The 18,876-nt window shown below is 40.8% G+C and overlaps 1 protein-coding gene across 1 annotated transcript; it reads right to left on the bottom strand.

Moving 5' to 3' along the window:
* Positions 1–2,755: 2,755 nt before the first annotated feature.
* Positions 2,756–18,857, bottom strand: LOC121462268 (histone PARylation factor 1). Its single transcript, XM_041673763.1, has 8 exons — positions 18,729–18,857; positions 15,321–15,480; positions 13,682–13,871; positions 12,511–12,609; positions 9,599–9,749; positions 6,701–6,788; positions 4,817–4,989; positions 2,756–2,992 (listed from the first exon to the last, which is right to left on the bottom strand). Exons 1-8 carry the CDS (start codon positions 18,774–18,776, stop codon positions 2,861–2,863), a joined length of 1,041 nt encoding a protein of 346 aa, XP_041529697.1. The 5' UTR covers positions 18,777–18,857; the 3' UTR covers positions 2,756–2,860.
* Between the last annotated feature and the right edge of the window lie 19 nt (positions 18,858–18,876).

Raw genomic sequence — 18,876 nt, 5'->3', positions numbered from 1 at the left:
TGAGCCATCTCTCCAGCCCCTTATTTCATGTGTGTACATGGCACATAAGTGCAGATGCTTTGGGAACTCGTTATAGGTAGTTGTGAGCCACCAGATGTGAGTAGTGGGAACTGAACTCGTCTTTCAGAATAGATGCAAGTGCTCTTAGCTGCTGAGCGCTCTCTAGCCAAGACATTTAATACCTTTTAGGATTACGAGTGAGGATTTCAGCTAGGAACTAATATATTCTTGAGATTCAAGTTAAAGAGAAAGGTTCACCTTGAGCTAAACGGGGGGTATATTCCAGAAACAGGATGAAATCACATGGATTTAAGTTTGGACAGAGAAGAGGCAGAAGAATCAGTGATGAAAGGAAAGCAAAAGAAAACTGCCAAAGAGGTGGGATGGGGTGCCATTAAAACAGGTGAGCTATGCTGGGGGACAATGCTCTTGTACACTGTAAAGATCTGTCACTCGTATTGGTTTAATAAAACACTAATTGGCCAATAGCCAGGCAGTAAATATAGTATAGGCAGGACGACTAGACTAGGAGAATTCTGGGAAGAGGAAAGACAGAGTCGCAGTCATCAGCCAGAGGCAGAGGAAACAAGATGAGAATGCCTGAGAAAAAGTACTAAGCCATGTAGCTAAACATAGGTAAGGATTATGAGTTAAGTTGTATGAGCTAGTTAGTAATAAGCCTGAGTAGTAGGCCAAACAGTTTATAATTAATATAAGCATCTCTGTGTTTATTTGGAACTGAATAGCTGTGGAACCGGAAATGACAGGAACTTCTGTCTGCAAACAAAACAAATGAAGGGAGTTCAAGGTGCCCTCAGTAGCCAGCTATTTACTGATAGGTGAAGCGAGGGCTGAAAGTTGGCCCGTGTGAGCATACTGGTGACCTGCCTGTTTTATGGAATGGTGGCATGTAATAGTAGAATGGGTCTGTTAGGAGAGGGTTGTGATTCTTCTGTAATGTTTCCAGAAAAGGAGTCTGTTACAAATGACTTTAAGATGCAGGACATAGCTTTTCCCATTGGCAACAGCAATGTTTGAAGACAGTAGTTTGAGATCAGATCTTAACGTGTAGGGTATTAGAGCTTATGCTAATTATGAGAATGAGAGGAAATGACCTGAATTGGGGGGTGTAGGCTAACGAGGATGGGATCTTGGACACAAAAGTCAGACATAAATGTAAAAGGCAAAATATACTGTGCATTTGAGTTAAGTTCTAAGTGTTGTGACTATAATGTCACACTTTTTTTGTGACATTGAAGCTGAAGGAGGTATTGAAGCATGAGCACAGATGAAAAAGGACCCATGGGCATCCAAAATAGCCATTGGAGGTTAAAATAAGCTCAAGAAGGCATGGTAGCATTTTTTCCCTCTAGCGTCTGGTAGAACTCCGGTGAAATGTAGACTGGTCTAGGGTACTAGCACAAATACAACATAGTTGAGGCATGGTGATGCCGACTGATCCTAGACTGAGTGGAGATCATACTCAGGTTGAAAACAAAAAGGGTGCCCGAGGAAGATGACTGGAAGTTGGGGGTAGTATTTAGGTAGTACAGACGCTGGAAACTGTGAGGTTTCATTGTTAGTACTGACCAGTTCCAAGTTTGTCAAACCCTAGTTTAGGAAACGGAACAAAGGTCTGTACATTGGATCAATAAAAGAATTATGGTGTAGACTAGAGACAATGTTGTTAAGACAGTAAGGTCAATTTGAGCTGAGAGGATTATAAAGGTAAAGTATTTCCCACTTAGCATTCCATTTCCTTGAACATACTCAAATACTTGAAAAGTCAACCTAGAATTCCATTATTGGTCCCCAAGAAGAAAATGGATTTAAGTTGGCTCACAATCCTGACTGAGTTGCAGTGATTCATAAATATGCTCAGGCACTTCAAATGTGTTTCATTCAGATTCTAGGTAAGTTTATTTAGCATTGAATTCAAATGGATTATACCTTTAGTGAAGGAAGAAGTCAGGGAAGGTTTGTTATTCTGTAATGGAATGAAGCATTTACCAGGTGAAAGAAAGATTAGTTATCTCGTTGCCTTCATTACTGTATCCACAAACATCCAAATTATAATTGCCATCAACATAATTCTGTTCAGTAGGGTTAAGAGCTCAAACCTAGGCCGGGCGGTGGTGGCGCACGCCTTTAATCCCAGCACTCGGGAGGCAGAGGCAGGCGGATCTCTGTGAGTTCGAGACCAGCCTGGTCTACAAGAGCTAGTTCCAGGACAGGCTCCAAAACCACAGAGAAACCCTGTCTCGAAAAACCAAAAAAAAAAAAAAAAAAGAGCTCAAACCTAGGACCTCACACATTTTAGACAGAGTGCTCCATGGCTGAGTTCATCTTCAGTTCCACATGGCCATGTCTTTTATTTAGTCCCTATCTTGGCTCATAGACTGGCGTGGCTTCTCGAAAATCAGTTCCATGTTGGTTTGTGTGTGACATCAATGAAAAGTTGGCTCTCCCATTCCATCTGTTCTTGATAAATCTTGTTGGGATTCATATTGGGCCGAGAGCATACAAGTCTTACAAACTATATTTTTAAGACTTGCATCACTAAAAGCAATATTTTTAGTTTTAATTAGTCTTGATATTTCTAGTTAACAGAAGGTTATTTGAATTTGGATAAGCACTAGTTCACAAACATTGATACTGGAGACAGCACTGAAAAAATGTAGCTTAGAAACTAAAGAATTTCAGAAAGTTAAGGATTGCCATTTATTAGCATGCGAAAGAAAAACATCAGAAGAACTGTATTATGAAAGTTTTTAATAAATGTTTCCATTATTTCTGTATTCCTTAAAAACAAAGTCCCATCTGACAGTCCCACTCTAAAACTCTGCGTGGATAGCGACTCTCATCCTGCAAGCTGATCTATGTTCTCTGTACTTCTGCTTGCCAGATGATCTTCAATAACTTTTGCAAACAGGTCCCTCTTCAACAGATTATATGCAAGAGGTAAAAGCTGGCCAGCAACTTTGTGAAAATACTGAAAAGCAAACAAGCACACAAAAAACATAGTATCAAGCAGAGAAAACTGACAAGTATAGCTGACAATATATTGAAAAGCCCTTGTACAACAAAGCCCACTTCCAAAAATCAGTCAACTGGGGGCATGGGACAGGCACCCAATAGTCTGTCCAAAGGCAACTGGCTCACCTCCATCCCCCTGAAAAAAAAAAAAGGCAATCTTGAAGGGAATTCAGACCCATTATAAGTTTCCCATGGTCCATTCAGTTTTACTAACCTTTTTGTCCCAAACTGCCATCAAATGCTTTCTTAATGCTTTTTCTTAAGATACAAAACTCTGCTTTTTTCTTTTATAGACCCTATGCAAAATATAGGGTTTAAATCCCTCTATTATTATTTTTAAAAATAAGTATGCGCATGTGTTTTGCCTATGTGTATACTACATATCTGACAGGTGTCCAAGGAAGGCACAAGGGGGAGTCAAATCCTCTGGAACTGGAACTGCAGACAGTTGTGAACTGCCATGCAGATGCTGGTAATCGAACCCAGGTCTTCCGGAAGAACAGTGGGTGCTCTTCCACTGACTCATCTCTCTAGCCCCTTACCTTTATTCTCAGACTCATTCTCTACCATTCTCTTCCCTGCTAAGAGTTCAGTTTCAGGAACCCAACATTATATTCTTTTGCTGATAAACAGTAAGCATTTATTTAAGCACTTACGCTATACCTCGTGTGATTCTCACAAACATCAAGTTTGCTTTTACTTACATCACATCTTAATGGTATCTATGGTTTGGTCCTTTGTGGCAATTGCAACTGTATCATTCTGCCTGCTTAACACTTTGGATATTTTCTACTGCTAACAACCAACCACAGACAGAAAAAGACCTAAGCTTTTACAAGTAAAAGTAGATCAGTTTTTCAGAATCTACCCCATAACTCAATCAAAGTGGAGAAGAGGGAAGCACTAGTCTGTGAACAAGCCCTCCAGATGCCTGGTACACGTTGAAGTAAGAGCTGCTGGCTTAGTCTTGCTCTTCAGCATGGTCTGTAAATAGTGGCATTCCTGTCTCACAGGAATGTCAGTGCCATAAGGGCCTCATCTCTGACCTACTGAAACAATCTGCATTCTGAACAGCAGCTATAGGTGGCTAGAAGCATTCAGTTTGTGAATGGATTGAAGACACTGGAATGGGACTGCCTTTGTGAGCCTGAAGATGCTCTACCAAAGAACAATGAAAAATGTGCATGGCACATGAGAAGACAATTTTACAGGTAGGAAAAGAGATAAAAAGGTACTAAGAAAACTGCCCATCTGTACACAGCTGGAGATGATTATTTAAAACAGTAACTAAGTCTTATGGGCCTTTTGACTCTGAGGCACCTACATTTAAAGTAGCTGATATGTTAATTTTCTTAAGGATCAAATAATGATAGACTACTAGTTCTAATATTTTAATAAAAATATATGAAAATAGTTTTGTAAGACACAGTAGTAGATAACCACCCCCAGACAGAAGCAGAACCAAAGGAACGGTGTGTCTACCTCCCCACAAGCCTATACATTCACAAAAAGATGGCACACCCCTGGAATATTGATATGTAAGCTGAGTTTAATGTGAACTTAAAGAAACAATTATGCTTATTCATTTACCAGAATACAAGATTTCAAACAGTTTAAGAACTTTTCCTTTAAAATTACTTCAGAAGTTCACTTTGAAATACAAGCTGGATCCATATCTTGCCAGCACTGGAACTTGAGAATGTTAAGTGCAAACCTGAATGGGTGTACACGGAGTAATGGGGAACATGGAGTAACGGGGAAAGGCAGAATTTTTACTCACATGAGAGCCATAGCAGAAGAGGTCCATTCCTAATTCAAGCCCCATGCCATAATCACATTCATCATTAGCAAACTGCACAAAAGTCATCATTTCCTGAATGGGAGCAAACGCTTTCAGTCTCTCCTCATCACTTGCAGCCTCAACAATTGCCTTGCAAATTCTTTTAAGGTCAGCTGAAAGAAATCAATGATGTAAAGATACCACATACAAAATCACAGCCATCTTTAATGATATTTTCCTTATGTCTTCTACTGATGTCTACTATTACTCAACTGATAACATCTTAGGAATCTGACAAGCTGCAATTCAGAATGTCAGTCATAACATTTCTGATTCAAGCAGAAGACTGGACACGGGGACTCAGAACTTCCCACAGGGACTGATTAATCCTGGCTTCAGGGGCTAGGGACCAGTGTGAGAGAAATAGAGGATGGCTGCATATATAATCCACATTTTTATAATAAGCACATTTAAAAAGAGAGGGCTGGTGATAGGGCTCAGTGGGTTAGAGGCGCTTGTACACAGGCCTGGCCACTTGAGTTGATTACCAGATCCCATGAGGAGGCATGAGAACCAACTCCTGGGAGTTAGTTGTCCTATGACTCCATTTCACCCCAGGGTATGTGTTGAGACCCTGCTTCTCTCTCCCCCTCTTACCTCCTCACATTTATGCAGACTTATACTCAAACTAAAAACAGATGAAACTAAAGATATCTAATCCTAATATAGCACTAATATAACCCTAATACAGCACTACTTCAACATAAAAATCAATCTAAAAATGTTTAATACTGATTCAACTTATAAATTTGAACAAAATCTTTATGAAATTTGAAATTTAAAGTATGCCATTTGTCAGTGGCACTACCACATGTGAAGTGTTCAGGAGCCACTGACTGGACACCTCAGCCAGTCACCCCACCACCCTGTGAATTCCTAGAGGGAGAGTAAAACAGCAAATATGATTACATATAAATTGTCACCCAACACATCCCAACTCACTGGCTGAATATAGCACACTCAGAACCGTCATTCAAAGTCTGGTAATTACTAAGACGCATTTATAGTTCTGAGGAACAAGTGGCTATGTGAATAAGGCAGGAATATTTGCTTCTTCCTTGAGAAGTACTAACTTGGATTCTCTTTACATTTTATGCCACAGAAACAGGAAGAAAATGCTAATGGGGCGCTCACAGTAGAGACAGAACAATAGCTAACTGGTTCAACAGACTAATAGGTTTTGTGTGATCACCTAAGTACTTCTGCACGACTATATGAAGTAGTATCAGCTATAGGAAAGCTGAATGTCTAGGCTCCCCCAAAGCCAGTACGTGCAGTAGGATCAAAAACCCATTGCCATTGTTCTTGAGTTCTCAGTAGTCCTCATTGTCCGCTATGTTCAGCAAGTCCGGTTTTATCCCATGCTTTTTCGGGGACTTGATCGGGGGAGGGGGAGGGCAATGGGAAGCGGTGGCGGGGAGGAGGCAGAAATCTTTAATAAATAAATAAATTAAAAAAAAAAACCAGTGCTTTATGATTCAACTTGCTCTTCAATCGTCACTATGTCTAAAACAAGTTAGAAAAAATAACCTAAGCAATGGGTTTAAAGTCCCTTGAATGTTAAAAGTAATTACCTTGCATGGGGCGTATGTGGCATCATACTAAGTACTTTATATCCTTTCACATCCACTGCCTAATTTGCAGATGAAAAAGACAAGGCTTAGTAACACCAAATAGCTTGTTCAAGGTCAAGCTATGACTGCAGTTTTAATTCATCTACTGAAACCTGAGTTTGCTCTTAACAACTATCTATTTCCCAACACAAGGGAAAGCTTTCTCCATGTGTACAAACATACATACACATTTACACATCAAACACATTACCGTCTGTTTCAGGGAGCTCTCTATAGCCAACGTCATTTTTATCAACAGGAACAACCAAGCCTGCACCATGAAAGGTCTTTGTTACAACCTAAATCCAAGGGGGAAAAAAATAAGACCAAGAAAACAGACAGAAAAGAACAGAAGACCCTCCACCCCGCCCCCATGTCAACAGACACATAAACCCTGGGCATTCTCACAGCATTCAGTGACATCATCTCGGTAAATCTGGTTCCTGGGGAGAATACATTCTTAAAGACCACAAGTCAAGCATTTGAAGTAATTAAAAAATAAAATTTACAAGTTTGTCTTTGTATGTCAGAAGTTACAGCAGGCCAGTCAGAAGCTAGAGATGGCAGTGAAACTCCACGTGGGTCCTAGGACTCAAACCCTGTGGAGAGCAGCCACTGTTCCTAACTGCTGAGCCATCCCACCAGCCTCCTGGCTGGAATTCTTGATCGCCCTGCCTCAGCCTCTTGAGTGCAGAGGTTACAAATGTGCACAACATACTCGCCCTTGGTCTTTTCTAGTAAAGTAGCTTCTATATTCCACTTGTTTATGTAGTCTATAGTGAAAACTTCTATGACAGAAGAAAAATAAAGTCCAAAAATACCCTCTACTTTTAAAGTTTATCCTAAGCCCCCGGCATGTTGAAAGTCCACGTTCCCACCTCACCTCCCTCCAATTCTTTCTTCATCTTTTGCTAAACTACATTGAAGGGCAGAATATTCAAAAGAAATTTTCAGACACTGATCATGATTTAGGAAAAAATAAACTATAACATTAAATCAATCTTTACACTGGATTAACTTGTGGTTGCATTTCATTCTTAAATGTGAAAACAAAGACTAAAATACTTTAAGGAAAGTAGACTTTCTTCCAACTCTACGCAGACTACCTATAGACCAAATACAGTGACTCACATAGACTCTACCTTCCAAGTACTACAAGGTGATACCAATGTGCCAGCACCGCAACACTGTATAATGCTCTGTGAACTAAAATACAGTCTATGCTAACCAGTAAGGACAAAGTCACTAACATACTATTGGAGCTAAATTTTTTTGAAATAGGAAATTATGAATCAAATGAATATCTTACAGTAATATTAAAATTTATATACATTAAAAGGGATCTGAAAGCAACTACCAACATAGAAGAAAATCATAATTTTCTTATAAATTATTTTCCTTGTATTTATGTTATTATCTATTTTTTAATTAAAAACAAATACTGAGGGGCTGAGGAAATGGCTCAGAGGTTAAGAGCATTGCCTGCTCTTCCAAAGGTCTTGAGTTCAATTCCCAGCAACCACATGGTGGCTCATAACCATCTGTAATGAAGTCTGGTGCCCTCTTCTGGCCTGCAGGCATACACGTAGACAGAATATTATATACATAATAAATTTAAAAAATTAAAAAAAAACAAATACTGAATATAAATTTGGGAGGAGTCGAAATAAGCACAACATGAAATTTAAGTTTCATCCTATTTATAGATGTAGGAAAGCATTAATCTCTGAATTAAATTCTAGCCATTAACGAAAAAAAGCTAGGGTCTTCTCAAAGAACTTGCTGACCATTAAGTCCACAGAAGCTCAGTGTCTAGTCAAGACACCTTAGGAATGCTTGATAGCAAGGCGGGGCTCATTTCCCTTTCTTATAGCAAGAAATTTCCCTTGACAGGTAAGAAAACAGTACAAAATGATAAATGTCACTGTAATTCCTCTCAAAATAAACCTATTTCTGTTTTATACGACTCAAGGAAGATTTACTAAAACAGCATTTCACTGGTGGCAGTTCAGCCTGCTGCTGAGTCAGGATCGGAGTGAGGCAGGCCCCTCAGTGACCAAGTGCACTGGAACTGCACAGCACCAGTTCATTCAGAGATGACCAGGATGCTGTCGGCTTAGCATGCTTGGAAAGAACAGCTTCGGAGGACTGCATGAAAGGCTTGAGGAGAATACTGGTCCTCACTCCCCCAGTGGTTAGGAGGAATGCCCATTAAAAAGCAGAATTCTTTTCTATATCTGTTGACTTAGAGATTTATAACTTATTTATAAATAGATTTATAGCTGCTTTATAAAATCGTTTCTCACTCCCAAGAATCACCTGCTGCTTTATAAAACCCTTTCTTACTCTGCAGACACTAGTAAGTGCTGATAGGGTCAAGGAGGAATCAGGAGAAAATTAACAAATCTTAACCCGTACTGTTTCTAAAAAGTAAGTTGCCTTTGCAGTCTTAGTGACTAAGTATAGAACTACCTTGCACTAAAACGAGACCTCAGCCATCAGAAAATAAAGCTTAATATTAAGCACAAAGCTGCTTTTATTTACCTTTACACAATGACTGATACAACAAGATTAAAAGACCAGAATGAGGGGCTGGAGAGATGGTTTACCAGTTATGAGCACTGGCTGCTCTTCTAGAGGACCTGGGTTCAATTCCCAGCACCCACATGATGACTCACAACTGTCTGTAACTCCAGTTCCTGGAGACCCAACATCCTCTTATAGACGTACATGCAGGCAAGACACCAATGCACATTTAAAAAGAAAAAGAATGATTTATATAACCACAGGATAGGCTCCAGTTATAGGAGTCAGCCTGCACACCAACCTGAAGGCTGACCTGATCCCTGCTTCAGCACTGTCTAAGAGCCCCTGGGCGATGGCATGTAGCGCTCTCTCTGTTTTTGTTTTTAGAGACAGGGTTCTCTGTGTAACAGTCCTAGCTGTCTGGGAACTAGCTTTTGTAAACCAGGCTGGCCTCCATCCGCCTGCCTCTGCCCCCGACCTGGTTGGCCTGTAGCTCTCTTTAAGATAGGGCTAGAGAAAGAATGCAGTGTTGATGGGGAGGAGCCCAGAGCAGAGCACAGCAGTCAGATGGGGGAAACCCTACCTTCTTATCTCTCTGTTTCATCTTCAAGCTTCTCTGTTCCAGCGAGTAGCCTAGTTTTCTGGCTGCTTCCGTGAGTTTTTCATCTATGTTTTTTAAAATGCTAGTTTTCTTTCTATCTGTTACTTCTTTAAGTTTTTTCATCAAAAATAACCTGGAAAAGAAGCAAAAGCCGTGGTTATATTGGTGGTCTCTCTATTACATAGGAGTCAAGGAGCTGAGATAAAAAGGTCATGCCCCATATAGTGCTTCTGTCCAAAGTCCTCATAGGCTGCAGCAAACAAGGAATGAATACTACTAATATTAGATGTCTCACATAGCTCCACTGTAAACACAAGGTAAAACATCCAAAGGCCAATGCTGAGTTTTAAGTCATACTGCTGGAAATAAAGATGTGGTATACAGAACCAGGTGGTGGCGGCATACGCCTTTAATCCCACCCCTGGGGAGGCAGACAAAGGCAAATCTCTGTGAGTTTGAGGCAAGCCTGGTCTACAAAGCAAGTTCCAGGAAAGCCGCAGCCACACAGAGAAACCCTGTCTTGACTGCATACTGCCTTGGAGAGAGCGGGCTGGCTCAAGAGGAAAACATAAATATGCTGTCCAACAAAAGGATTTTTTGTGGCAGCAGACCCTTGAAATAAACTGACTTCCAGTTGCTACCTATATTAGGAACTTGGAATTTGCAGCAGTCCTTTAGATCATGTAATTTTCATTCCTCTTTACATACCAGGAACAGATACAGCGGTAGTTTTACAGAAAGAAAGACAAACATTACTCTTGCTGTTTGAGTACATATTATTTCCTATATGCATTTAGACAGGAAAAAAATAGAGCCATTCCGGTCCATTATTTGCCTCTTCTCAACAAGTCATGGCATTTATAATATGCAGATGTTTTATATTTACCTTTTATTGCTAGATTGTTATTTCTATAATTTGTTTTTATAAACAATTAAAAATAAATCATGTTTATAGACATAAAATTCCTTTTTATAGCTATTAATAGCCAATTTGATGACATTAATGTGTATTTGGCACAGTATCTGTAGGTGTTAACTACTAGCTAAGAAATCTTGGGATATGGATGTGTTCAGGTGTTTTTTCAAGTTGATTTCCATAAAGGTTTTACCAATCAACACTTCTATCGGTAATGTTCTTAGCCCCTGATAATCACGGGTCATAGTCACCGCTTAACCTTACTGACACTGCTTCCTTCATTCTTTAGCTAGCGAGCCTTGCACAAGAGACAGACAAACAAGACACTTAGAACTTGAATTTTTCAAACTAAGATCGGTAAGACTAATACAAATTAAGTTAGATATTTGGGGAGTTACATATTTAGCTCTGTGGTATAGCATTTGCCTAACAAGTGTAATGCCCTGAGTTTGCTACCCAGCACTGGAAATTTAAAAAGATGTATTTATATGCTGTGGTGTTTTTAGGGTGATTTATGAAGAATCTACTAGGGAAGAGTACCATGCAAAAGACACAGCCCTGTATCGTGGGGCTTACAGGCTAGTATAAGTGACAGTAAACAACTACAATTTCTAAAAAAGACAACGCCAATTTAAGCTGATCAGTAAATCTTAAAGGTTTAGAAGAATGTTATCAGGGCCGAGGATATAGCCCAAGTAATAGGCACTTGCCTGTGATGCTCACGGCCCTGGGTGTAGTCCCTAGTACTCAAAAACAAAACAATAAAAAAAAAAAACCCAACCCCAGGAGTTTACACCAACTACAAATGCCAATCAAATCTTACATAAAACTCAACAGTCTCAGAATAGAAAGAACAAAATGTGGCTGTCCCTCAGGTAACCAGTATGTATACAGCATAGAACAATGGTCATTTTGGGTGGACTTGGTTTGAATTCTCTGATAATAAGTTATACTATCAAATAACAGAAATAAAGCCTTTTGGAGTCACACAAAATAGTCTATTTCATGTGATAAAGACTACCTTGTTGATTACAACATAAATTGCACAGCTATTAACAAATGACTTCAAATCATGTACGTGGCCAGTACCAATTGGTTCATTCAGCTGGATTCTGACCCCTTCCTACATGAAAAATTGGTGCATTTCCCATGCTATTATTTTTAGCTGATTCCACGTGGGACCTGGCTTTTCCCAAGCAGAAGCAACTCTTGCAACTCTGAAAGGCAAAGGGGATGGGATGTAGCAGCCATGCTGCGGCATTCCACTTTGTAGAAGCTGCAGAGAAAGCGGATAGATCTGGAACAGCTTAGCTAAAATCTCAGGAGCTCATCCTTGGCTTTATGAGGTTGAGTGGCAGAGGGAAGGCCAGCGATGCTGCTGGCATGACTGCAGATCAATGATAGGTCCCTCGAACGACTTGAGAGGGTTCATTTCCTGGCTTCTTGATAACAGCAGACACAAACACCATTGACGATACAGTAGTCACACAACTGTTATCCAGGGAGGCTTGGCTTGTTCTAGTCACTCTTCCAAGGATTTCATAAATACCTTACTCTTAAAAATTGTTTAGTTTAAACTGTATTGCAGTCGGTTCTTATAATGAAGTCTTAATGGCATTGTTTAAATATAATGTCTAATTAAAAATCCTAATTTTTCTGATTTCTATGGAAAAAAATCAGAAATACGATTAAGCACTACTTACACACTTTTGCAATGTAGGGGATAAAACCCAGAAGTTTTGACATGCTAAGAACATGCTCTGCCACATGTTCAGAGCTCAGTCCAGAATAACGCAGTATGTCTATTAAAGAAGCAGTCATATAAATTTTTAATGAAAAGCAGCGAACTGTGTTGTCTCATTTCAGAAGTCACAAAAGTAAGCCCGAGAAATCTGTAGCGTTGGAGTCAAGACAACCCTACTTTGTAATGTGGTACGTGCAACAAAGAAAAGAGAATTAAAATGAAATGGTTTCTTACTTGATGGCAGCAAACACATTGTCTCCATTTTGAATAATTACACAATTTTTCTTTGCCTCATTTGTACCAACACATACAGGAAGTTCATCAGGAGAATCCCTGTTTTAACAAAAGACAATAAACATTTAGCTGCCATAATTTATGATGCAGAAAATTTATGAAGCAGAAAATAAAGTCTATAGACAAAATATACCTGTAAAAAGCAAAATAACCTTACTAGGTTTAAGCTCTAGTATCTCCAGACTGTCTATGAAAAATCCTATATATCAGAACATAAAGTTTTTAGTACCTAATTATTTTTCCTCAAATATAAAAAACAGTAAAGGGAGTCTGTCAACAGAGTATTTCAGACAACTGATGGTCACTTTCATTATAGAATTTATTAAGAAAAAACAGCAAGAAGTGGAGTAAAAGCCAAAAAGAAATAGGAAAGATTATAAAGAACTGAAGAATCATATTCCTGTAGAGAGCCAACCCTTTTATTTTAAAATTGAAAAAGCCAGTAGAAAGAGGTTAAGATTCTTGGCTAAGTTCTAGCAGCCAATTAGTTTCACAGCCAAGAACAAAATCCCTCTGACAGCATTCCCAGCCTCGCGAGTGTTCTGTTCAGTACTTCTCTCTAGCCACACCTCATCTTTCCTTCTGCTACTTCACTTTAACTATATACCACAGTATTCCTGCTACAAGTGGACAAGGTATTTCTCACATTACCCTGTCTTCTAACATTTTACATATCTGCAGGCATTCCCTTAATTCTAACAATATTCCTATCAAATATATGCTGTTATTATCCCTGTTATTTCAAGAGAGGAAACTGAGTCACAGAAAGGCCACAGTCACCACTGACTGGCATAGTGTCATCACGATAATAAATGGCAGGACCAATCTTTGAGTCCTTTGTTTATATGATCTTATTTGAGCTCCAAAGAAGCTCTTCTGATCACAAAGGACAGAACTTTATATTCAAGGAGAAAAAGAAATCAGGGAAGTTTAATGTAAAGAGTTCACCACCCTAGGCAGGCTAAAGAGTTGAAGGGTAGCCAGAACAACAGATAAAGCCTGAAGCCATCAATAAGAGGAAAATGCATCTTCCTTCGGGGGATGTCAGTGATGGTCTGTAAGACTCATTGATAGCAGAGTAACTGTATTTTAGAGAGAGAAGATCCTTTACCTGAAATACCCCATGTGGTACTGAGTTTTATTATCTCCAATAATAATGGTCTGGAACTCAGGAGGGTCATAGTAAAACCTCCAGTGAAGATTCCAGTTCAAGCCTGTGGATTTTGTCTTCATTTTATGTTTCCCAGCAAGGATATCATAAGGACCCACTAACCGAAGTCCAAGGCTTGTAGCAAGTGCATCTATAAGGAAAATAAGTTTACTCAGGTGACACTTTCTAGAGGCAAATAGGAAATAATGCCTTTCATCACTGACTTTTCTTTTTTTCTTGCTTTTTTTTTTGGTTTTGAGACAGTTTCTCTATAGCTCTAGCTGTTATGAAACTCACCATGTAGAACAGGCTAGCTTCAAACTCAGATGTCTACCTGCCCCTGCTTCCTGATTCTAAAGAATTCTTAACCAAGTTGTTTTTAAAGAATGCTTTTAAAGTCTGTAGAAATGTTTTTACCCAACAGAAGAATCAGTTTTAACAGAAATGTGGCACTAAATTTAGGATTTCCCTGTAAGTTTACTACTGAATTAGCTTAACACTGCTCACATTTCCTGTGCCTTTTGTAGCCCAAGCCAAGATGCGCTGCATTCCTTCAGGCAGAAGAGCCGCACACTTACCTTGCCTCACTGCCATCTACTGTTAGCTACAAATACTCAGATCAAGGACAGAAAAAAACGTTTTTCCTTTCCTTCTCTTCAGCTGTCACTCCAGGTTCTTTTGACTTTCAGATAATCTGAACCACAACACTCAAAGATTCCACTATTTTTTCACAGAACACAGGGGCAGAGTAAGAAAGAGAACCACAATGCCATGAAGTCTACAGATCTGCAGCTCTTCTAGGACGGGTACAGTCAAGCACTGAGCCATCTCTCTCTGTGTAAATGTCCTTGAAGGAAACTTAGTTTACCTAGTCCACGAGACAAGTTAGCAGAGGTAAAGTGACAATATATGAACTGCTACTTTTCCTTTAGCTTCCATGAAGGAATGTCCTAAAACTGCTTGCCTTTGCCAAGAGGTGACAGCAGCATTCTGGTTTGGATATGACATTAATCCAAAAAGGCCCATGTGCTGAAAGCATGGCCCAGCTAGTGACATCACTGAGCAGTAACAGGCCAGTAGGAGGTAAGGTCTAGCTGGAGGAAGCTGGTGGATGACTTGAAGTTCATCCTGTTCTGGGACTCCTGCTCTTTGCTTGCTGTCTGCCATGAGCTAAGAACTTGCCTGACACATCCTTCTGGCATAACCTATCACAGGCACCAAAACAATGGAGCAAACTAACCAGGGTCAGAAACTTTTAAAACTAGGATGCAAAATAACCTGTCCTCCTACAGGGCTGTTTCCTCAGGTCACAGCCATGAAAATTGACTAATATTGAGTATTAACTCGTTTCTTTGAAGACAGCTCTCTCATTAGAAACAACTTTGGGAATGGTCCTTTGTCTTCTCTTTTTTGATATGGTCTCAGCGTGTAGCTGGCCTGAAACTGTGATACTCTCAGCCAGTGTCCTAACTGCAAGACTGTAATGGACAACATCGGCATAGCTGGCTAAAACACCCTTTCTCTACGATCGTGTCTGTCTTTCCTCCAGTTTCCTATCATCTTTTCCAGTCAGGGGCAGAAAGACGCTGGAGGAACTCACCAGCTGGCTTTTCAGGATCAAGTTCTTCACAGAACTTCCAGAAATGATAGAAATCTTCAGGCAGGGAAAGCTTATAAAGATTTTCTACTTCTTTCCGAAGGTCACTGGAGACATCCGCTTCACAGGATTTACTTTTCTTCACTTCAACTGTCTTTTCACACTGAAAATTGACACATGGAGCTTCAGTTCTCCAAAAGTAACCTCAAAAACTCTCCTTGAAAAAAAAACAATTATTGCCTGTTCTGTGTAAGTCTGGCTTGGAGTATTTGGCTACCTGTATAGGCTGGAAGAGGGAATTGGATTCCCTGAAGCTGGAGTTATATGAGGCTGAGAGCTGCCCAACCTATCAGAAACTGAACCTGCGTCCTCTGCAGGACCACTGCACACTCTTAACTGCTGAGCCATCTTTCTAGCTCCATTTAATATATGTTTAAAAAACCAAAAGGAAAAAAAATCAATGACAAAAGCATATGCTAACAATATTTATGAGTAAAATCCTAGGGATTCCTTTGTACAAAGTAGAAATAGTTTGCATGGTGATCAAGGAATACAAACACACAGCATGTCTTTAAATACACTTCTCTGTGACAGCAGAAACACAAGAAACTAAAAAAAATCTTTAAAAATTGTCAAAAAGGCAGAATGTTATCACTCCATAATCAACACTCAAGAGGACTGCCTGGGTAAAGTCAACATGGAAAACACAGTGAAACCATATTAAAAAAACAAGTAGAAAACATACAATGGCACATGTGTATGAAGAAGCTAGGATGAAACCAATTACTTTGATATTCTAACCTAAAACATTAGTAAAAGGAAAAAGAAAACTGTTTCTTCAGAAAGTCCAACCAGTTGCTCCTGGCCTATTTACCACAACCATTACTAACCTCCCATTTAAAACCAGAGGTCTTCCTTTTAACACTCCAAACAAAAGGAGAGGGCAGGTATGGTAGAGTTAATGAGAACGAAAAACAAACAAACAAACAAAAAGAGAGGGCAGGCATGGTAGAGTTAATGAGAATAAACTCTGAGCTAAAACCACTTATTTCAGAAAAGGCCTTGTAATGCCAAGACCTGCTACTCCTTGTACCCTCCAGCACCATGCAATAGAAGTCTGCTAGGTTAAAGGATGCTATTAGAAAGTGACCACTTCTACCAAGGTAGCACGCTCACTTCAGGTTATCTGTCTTGGTTCTCTAAGCACAGTCTGCTTCTTTCCAGGAACCTATATCCTTCAGAGTATATTATTTCCATCACATTCCTCCTTTCAGCCCAGACTTGTGGTTCTGAACAAAGGGGTAAGTGCACATTTAACCCCAGCTGGGCTAGTGGTATCTAGTGGCACAGAGCCTGGGGTGATGGTATTGAGTGCAGAGGGGAGCTAGAGTTGAAAATTTTCACCTAGGTGTTTCTGATAAGTCCATTTTCTCAGAAGTCCAGGTTTATTAATCAGTACCAAAGTCTACATAATGTATTTCCAAACCAAATGGCATGTAAGACTTGTTCACGATGGCACTGTCCTTCGGGGTTGAAATGCCAACTGGCAGGACAATGGAGAGTCATGGGGGCTTTCAAACAACAGAGGACACTAAATACATGAAAGGGAAGTACAGTGAAACTCCGTGGCTCAATATGACTATCTGAAAGGATTAGATGTGACATTGTTGGAGGAAGTGTGTCACTGGGGGTGGGCTTTGAAGTTTCAAAAAGCCATTCCAATCCTAGAGTCTTCCTGCTGCCTGTGGATCCCGAACTCTCAGCCCCTTCTCCAGCACTGTATTTGTCTGCATGCCACCATGCCTCTAGCCATCGTGATAACGGACTAAACCTCTCAACCTGGAAGCAAGCCCCAATTAAATGTTTCCTTTTACAAGAGTTGTTATGGTCATGGTGTCTCTTTACACCAAGACAAGATGTACCATAATAGCCTTTTTAGGAATCAATGAACTCTAAAAGAAGGCAAGGGTGACAGGGACAGTGACTAGAAGCAGCGGGAAAAGTTTAGACAGAAAGGATAAGGCACCTAGGTTGGTAGATGCAGAGCTGTGGTAGTGTTTTATTTTTTATATTAAAAGCTTTATTATTTAAATTTTTCATGCAATATATTTTGGATTGGAGGAGAAGTCCATTCCCTACTGAGCCATTGCATTAAACCTTGTTTAAGGCAGGGTCTACTGTAGCCCAGGCTGGCCTTGAACTTGCAGTGTGGCTGAGGATGACAATGGACTTTTGATCCCACTGCCTCTGCCTGAGAAGTGCGGGGATTACAAATGTGGGCCAATGCTCTGGCTTTTGGGTTGACCCCTGACTTAATTTCCAGCTGTCACCTGGGCAAGTTATTTAACCTCTGTGCTTTGTACTCTCATCTAAAGACACTGTAATACCGGTTATCGCTGTTTGTTCGTTTTTAAGATAAAGAATAGCTCTGTTTCAAAATAAAACAGATCGTCTCTATTTACAGGTAAGCCAATTATTCTGCCAAAGCAGCCCACTGTACCTTCAAAGAGATTTGTCAGCTCTGCTTTAAGAATCCTCGCATTCCTAGCAAAGAGAATTTGAAACAGCTGCTGTCCTCAGACTACATTTTCAACTTGGTGGTGTGAGAAAACATGACCCAACGTGAAAAATAAATACCTACAAGCACCGTCCCCTGACCCTTAAGCCTGAACCACAGCCTCGCCATACCCAGCTTAAAATTCAGTTATAAGAATTGTTAAACTTTGGTTTTCCTGCTTAATCCCTCCTGTTAGCTGCTGAATACTTAGGGAAGGCACGAAATCATGTCAAAGTCCAGACTGGCCATTTGATCACTCATTCGCACCCCCGCGTCACTTACGGTTCAATGTCAAGGGATCTCTTATGTTTTCTTCTCTGCCATCAAGACTTTCAAACCTGAGCTGCCTTAAGAGTCGTCTTGTCGGGCATGGGGCACACTCCTTTAATCCCAGCACTCGGGAGCAGAGGCAGGTGGATCTCCGAGAGTTCCAGGTTAGCCTGGTCTACATAATGGGTTCCAGGGCTACAACACAGATCCTGTCTCAAACAAAAGTCGTCTTTAACAACTCCAGGACTTGTTAAATCCAGCCGGCACTTTTTCCCTACACACCAACGTGAACCCCAAGCAAAAAGCCGAGGGTGAAATGTACGCTCGCGTGTGCCCCGCGGCCTTGGCAGCTCCTCCACAATCCGCGGGGCCCACCAGACCTCCTTTCCATCCGCAGGAGATGGATATGGAGTGAATGGCTGGATGAAAGGTCGGTCGCCCAGAAACGCCGGCTGGGGCTGGAGAGGAACGACCGCCCTGCGGTCCCCAGGACAGCAGCCCTCGGGGCTCGTCAGGTGAACACAAAACGCCGCCCCGAGCTCCGCCACCGCCCACAGCGGCCCCGCACGTCCCGCCTCGCTTACCTGCGGCCCCGCCCCGCCTGGCCTGCGCTTCCCGCCGCCGCCGACCATCCTGCAGCCGCAGCGCGCCGAGGACCGCGTTCCCGCCACTTCCGAGCGCCAACGACTGCTTCCGGGTTCAAAAGCCGCCAGTCCGAGCAGCCCCTCCGCG

This window comes from Microtus oregoni, unplaced genomic scaffold (assembly GCF_018167655.1).
Source record: "Microtus oregoni isolate MIOR12 unplaced genomic scaffold, Mior012 000024F_ref0000369, whole genome shotgun sequence".
NCBI lineage: Eukaryota > Metazoa > Chordata > Mammalia > Rodentia > Cricetidae > Microtus > Microtus oregoni.
Note: the sequence above shows the minus strand (reverse complement) of the source record. Positions and strands in the feature narration are given on the sequence as shown.

Coding starts and splice junctions, on each gene's coding strand:
- LOC121462268 (XM_041673763.1), bottom strand. CDS start 18,776: ATGGTCGGCGGCGGCGGGAAGCGCAGGCCAGGCGGGGCGGGGCCGCAG. Junction 15,481..18,728: donor CAGGCGGGGCGGGGCCGCAG/GTAAGCGAGGCG, acceptor GTCAATTTTCAG/TGTGAAAAGACAGTTGAAGT. Junction 9,750..12,510: donor AATGTGTTTGCTGCCATCAA/GTAAGAAACCAT, acceptor CTTCTTTTCCAG/GTTATTTTTGATGAAAAAAC.